Below are 5,342 nucleotides of genomic sequence, written 5' to 3'. Positions count from 1 at the left end.
AAAAACCAAAAAAAAAAAAAAAAAAAAAAAAAACAGTTATCAGTAATAAACTATTTTCTTCTTTATGCTACAATGACATTAGAAGCAAATAGCCTAGCAAGTCTGAATTGATCTACTGTGAACATAGATTAAGAGTCTCTCATGGAGAGCTCTAAAGAAGTGAAATAATTGGCTCCGTAGCAAAGTCCCCAAATGAGTACTCCCATCTTGCCTATTAAAAAACTACATATTGTGGTTTAGGTGAAATCCTAAATCATTCCAAAACTTGGGGATGGTGTTCATACCCATACAGCCAACAAAACTATTTTTGTAAAACTTCTTAGCATTTTAATCTAGCACTAAGGGTTAGTGACAATTACAGTTTTCTTAGTAAAATAGCCTGAACAATATAAAACTGAAGTCCTGATTATCACCCTGAGCCCAATTATGTCATAATTAAAAGTTAGCACTTTTATATATTTATGGTCCCCTACAGAACATTCAGGAGTAGTTTACCTCATTCCTATATTTGGGCCCTGAAATTTGTGTTTACAACTGTCTTGTACAAGGATTGTCACTTAGTTATTTTGACATCTTAAACACATTTGTAAATGTTCCAGCAGAATGATGTAGTCCATGAGTGACTGTGCCTTTTAAGGTTACCATAAAGTCTCCTTCATTTCCTATCTAACAAAAACACCCACTAAGATAAATATTTGTTTCAGAAACAAAAAAACACTCACTTACTAAGAAATTAAGGATTATTGAAAGAAACAAAGAAGCCAGGCACAGTGGTGCATACCTGTAATCCCAGGTACTCAGAGGGCTGAGGCAGGAGGATAGCAAGTTTGAGGTCTTTCTGGGCAATGTAGTGAGCTGGGGATATAGCTCAGTAGCAGAGCCTAGCAAGTGGGAGGCCTTTGGTTTCATTCCTAGCCCCACAAAAAAGGATACATATATAGCTATATCCCTTATAGAGAATATATTCTTTTGGTGTGTATATGCGTGGTGTTTGGGATCAAACCCAGGACCTCTCATGAGTTAAGCATTCACTCTACCACTGAGCTATAGCACCAACCCAGGAGAATATATTCTTAAAGCTGCTCCTGAAAAGGAGAACATCCTTTGTCCTGGAATCTGTATTTCAGTGATGGCTTGAAAGAAGTCAATGTGTAACATCAAAGAAGTATAGTGCAGTGATAGGGAAAAGCAAATGAGAGACACTTGTAGGACAATAAAAGCTAGCTGACTTTCAGTCAGACTCCATGTCTCTAAATTTGTTTTCTATGCTTTTTCTTAGAAAGAGCTGCGAGAAATTTCATCCCAATTAGCCCAAAGTTGCACTGAGTGGTCAGAACCCTCCTTTTCCATTTCTGTCATCTCCTCAGTATGGAGAATTAGGGTCAGCCAGACTTTGATCATCCCATGTGCTTAATTAAGGAGACCAATGATGCCAATCTCCCACATTCTCTGCGGCTGGAAGTCTTGTTGGCCAAAGAGCCTGGTATTAGTGTTCTGCATCTTTTTGCTGCCCTCACTTCTCCAAGCCTATTTAGGAATCAGTGTGTGCAAATCCACGGCATCTCTATGCAGCCCAGTCTTCAGACGCCTGTTTCTCTCTCCTCAAAGCAACAAGATGATCAACGCTAGGAAGGCAGGAGACTCTCCACTTCTTTTATTGTCTGTATCCAGGTCAGCCCATGATCTGGGTCCCTTTCTGTTTAACATCCCTGCCCAGAAGTATGTCCTGTTATCAAGTAGAGTACATGGTTGGTTTCTAAAAACTGCTTGACGAGTTTCTATTCCTTGTAATGCATACAAAAAAAATATCAGAAATTCCTTCTTCACACAAGATATAAAAGAACTGCACAGGCTCTTTCAAACCATTGTATACTCTCTTAACATTTATTTCACTTTCATGTAGCTGTCTGACCTACTCTTAAACTCTAAATTATGAAAATTAAAAGAAAATTATTCAATTTACTATTAGCACTGTGATCAGCATATTTTGAGTAGTCATTTTATAAAGACCCCCCACCACGTATTTTTCAAATTCGCTGTCATCTTTCACACGTGTCCCACCTCTCTTATTCCCATAAGCCATGGCTATTTCTCTCAGCTGTAGAAAGCAATATTTTTCTTTTTTGGCTTTTTGAGACAGGGGCTTGCTATATGTTCCAGGTTGGCCTTAAACTCACTTTGTAGGGCTAGCCTTGAACTTGCAGCAATCCTCCTGCCTCAGCTTCCCAAGTGCTGGGATTATAGGCATGTGCCAGCATGCCTAGCTGAGATCAATATTTTAGACCCTTGATAATATATATTGTTAGCTAACTGTCTTAGTTACTTTTCTCATTGCTGAGACAATATAGCCAATGCCCAAACTTAAGGAAGGAAAGGTCAGTTTAGCTCACAGTTTGTGGAGGTTTCAGTCCATAATTAGCTGGCTCCAAGGCAGGATGGCATGGCAGAGAGGCAACAGTTCGTGGTGGCAGAAGACAGCAAAAACAAGAGGAGGCATAGAGAAAGAGACAGGCCTCTTTCTGTCCCTTATATTGCATCAAGCCTACTAGGATTAGGATAGTGCCAAGACAATCAGTGAACCAATCCAGTAATCACCCACCCTTAATCCCAGCACCCTTCATCCCAGCATTACACTACCAAGCAGTCACACACTCTATATTCAGTAAACTTCAGAAAATCTCTATGACCACATGAGGCTTTGGGGGGACATCTAGACACGAACCATAGCACTAACCCAGAAAACTCTTACTTTTTATTGGTTTATATTTCTGCAGATATTTGACTTTATAGTGACTTTTTATAAATCAATTATTATTTCCCACCAAATAGTAAAATAGAGCTTTTTAGTCATACACTTTGAGATTTATAATAATGCTGCAAAAGAAGGCAAAGTGAGTATGTGTACTAAAATGTGAAATATTTGTTGAGCTCCATAAATGCCAACAAAAAAACAGGCCCTGCATATTCCTTGGCCCTTTCAATGTAATCTGTTACAGTATGCCAACGTATACAGTCTTTTCAAAATTTTCTTGAAGTTTTGACTTTTTAAAAACAATTTACATTATCTTAAAACTGTTAATTGCAGATTTCTTAATTAGATAGAGTTGGTAGTGGCCATTATACTGTCCAATCTGTTTTGTAATTTGTTCTCAGTGAAAACTACTGTAGTTACTTGTCTTATCTGACAGCTGTGGATAATTAATTAGTTGTTTCTTAAACTTCTAGTATACTTCCAGATTAGTGTCATGAATTAAGCCTTTTATAAGAAGAAATGTCTTGATGGTAGGCTTTATTTAAACCTTATAATTTGGCAACACAAATGATCTGCTTTAGTACTGCTATCACAGAGCAGTTTGAAGGCTTAATACTGAAGTTTCATAGCTAGCTTGAAAACTGAGTATTGAAAGCTTGAGACTAGGTCTGCAAGGTTTAAAGAGGTTGAATGTAATGTGTACATTATTCTTTTCCTCCATCCAGTCTCAGCATAAAGTCTCTGTTACTTTGGCTTTGATCACATGAAATAATTTTTAAATTTTTATACTAATGTGAATGTATATATTTATGTACTTAAGGAACTATAACATTTATATTTTATATTTATGAAGTTTCTCATTTCCAAGAAAAAAATCTTCTATATTAATTAGCTTAAATAATCATAGTATCTTTAAAAAGTGCACTTGGGACTTTTATCTTTATTTGCTATTATTTCCAAGTCTCCAGGGAAGGAGAATAGGAACTTGCGTGCTTAAAAAACCCCAGAGGTCATTCTGGGAACCACTGTGTTAAACGATAATCCACAAATTCTTATCAAAGCATACTCCACTGTTGAGAGCTCTTGTGGTGACCATCTGTTTACATTATCTCTTGCTTTTTATTGAATTTTGCATTTTATGATCTTTTGTTTTTCTTAATGAGTAACCAGATCTTTTCTGCTTTTTTGAATGCTGCCTTTGTAATACAGCTTTGAAGACTTAAGTCGGTAATGTTATTCTTTGCTCTTTCTGTTTTCTGTCATCTGAAATAGCTCGGTGTCAGTGATAAATTGAAGTGTGCCTGTAATTTCATACACGGTCCTTTGTTTTGGCAGTAGCTATTTTGCTCCATGATAACCATGTGTATTTCTTTTGTTTTAGATGTTACAAGAAGATACAATGCATTCTCCCTGGATGAGCAACACATTACATGTATTTTGTGCAATTAGTGGTACATCAAGTGACAGAGGTTATGGTTCCCCGAGATACACTGAAGTATGAGGAAATGTGGCTGTAAAGGATGATGAGACTGACCATTCTCAGGAATATTCAGAGATGTGCAAATGTTGAAATTTAAGATTTGATACCCACGGAGTGTTTCCTCCTGACACCAAAATTTTCATTCTTTCCAACAGGGTGCTTACATATTTGTAAATATTTAAGCAACTTGAAAGTGCCTGGAAAATTGCACCACTGTGCTTGGTTTGTACTTTTTTAGTTAAATCTATATGCTGAAAAGTAGAGCTCAAAAACATTAATTCAATTTGCTTAATTATTGCTTAAAATAATAATGGTACTATGTAAAATTGTATAATGGAACACAATAAAAGGTCAAACCTATTTGTAATTAGAAGTGAAGGAAATAATACTTTGGACTTAGCATTTTTCTTGACGAGGAGCTCAATTCATTATCATACTGATCCTTGGAGAAGACATTGATAAACCTTTACATAAAACATGAATATTTCAAATTTGGAAGATAATGTGAATACTTCCCTATTAGTAGTAAGTCTAGACTAAAGGGACCAAAGCATTTACTTACAGGAAAATTTCAGAAGGACAGAATTCACATAGAAATACTAAGCCTGTTGTTCCCTGTACTTCTGATCTAATGGTGCTAGGGATTCCGTTCATGTTTCCCCACTTACAAGGTAAAGGGTTTACATGGGACACAGGTTTCACTAGCAAGTGATATTGTTGCTAAAGCTTCATTGCCTGACACTGACCATAAACTAAACAAAATGTGTGGAGAAATTTCAGTACGTTCTGTGCAACTTTGAAGATTTGATAGCAGTCCAAGCTGGTCATTACATAGTGATTATTTTCTGCAGTTACATGGGTAAGAAGCATTTTGATAGAATTTGTGCAGCTCATCCTGAGTCAGTGTATATAACCACCACAGATTTAGCAACTCCTGGGTGGGATTGTATGTCTATCTAGGAAGAAATCTCAGACACCTAAATAGTTCAGGACAAACCAAGATATGTAGAAATTTTTCTTAACTTGACTTGTCCATAGAATTTCAGCTGCCTTCCATAAACTTCAAATTCTGTGCTTATTTTCCTCATGTAATACTGCCCATTATATAGA

The 5,342-nt window shown here is 36.5% G+C and overlaps 1 protein-coding gene across 2 annotated transcripts in view; it reads left to right on the top strand.

The window, feature by feature from the left end:
• Positions 1-4,618, top strand: part of Dock11 (dedicator of cytokinesis 11) — a 192,474-nt gene extending 187,856 nt beyond the window's left edge. For both annotated transcript variants that reach the window (XM_005410460.2, XM_005410459.2), the window contains one exon: positions 4,134-4,618. In XM_005410460.2, coding sequence (XP_005410517.1) covers positions 4,134-4,253 — 120 coding nt within the window. In that variant the 3' untranslated portion in view covers positions 4,254-4,618. The remainder of the gene's footprint in view (positions 1-4,133) is intronic.
• Positions 4,619-5,342: the final 724 nt, after the last annotated feature.

This window comes from Chinchilla lanigera, unplaced genomic scaffold, assembly GCF_000276665.1.
Source record: "Chinchilla lanigera isolate Chin_1 unplaced genomic scaffold, ChiLan1.0 scaffold00133, whole genome shotgun sequence".
Taxonomy (NCBI): Eukaryota; Metazoa; Chordata; class Mammalia; order Rodentia; family Chinchillidae; genus Chinchilla; species Chinchilla lanigera.
The sequence above is the reverse complement of the archived record's forward strand: the minus strand, read 5'-3'. Positions and strand labels throughout refer to the sequence as shown.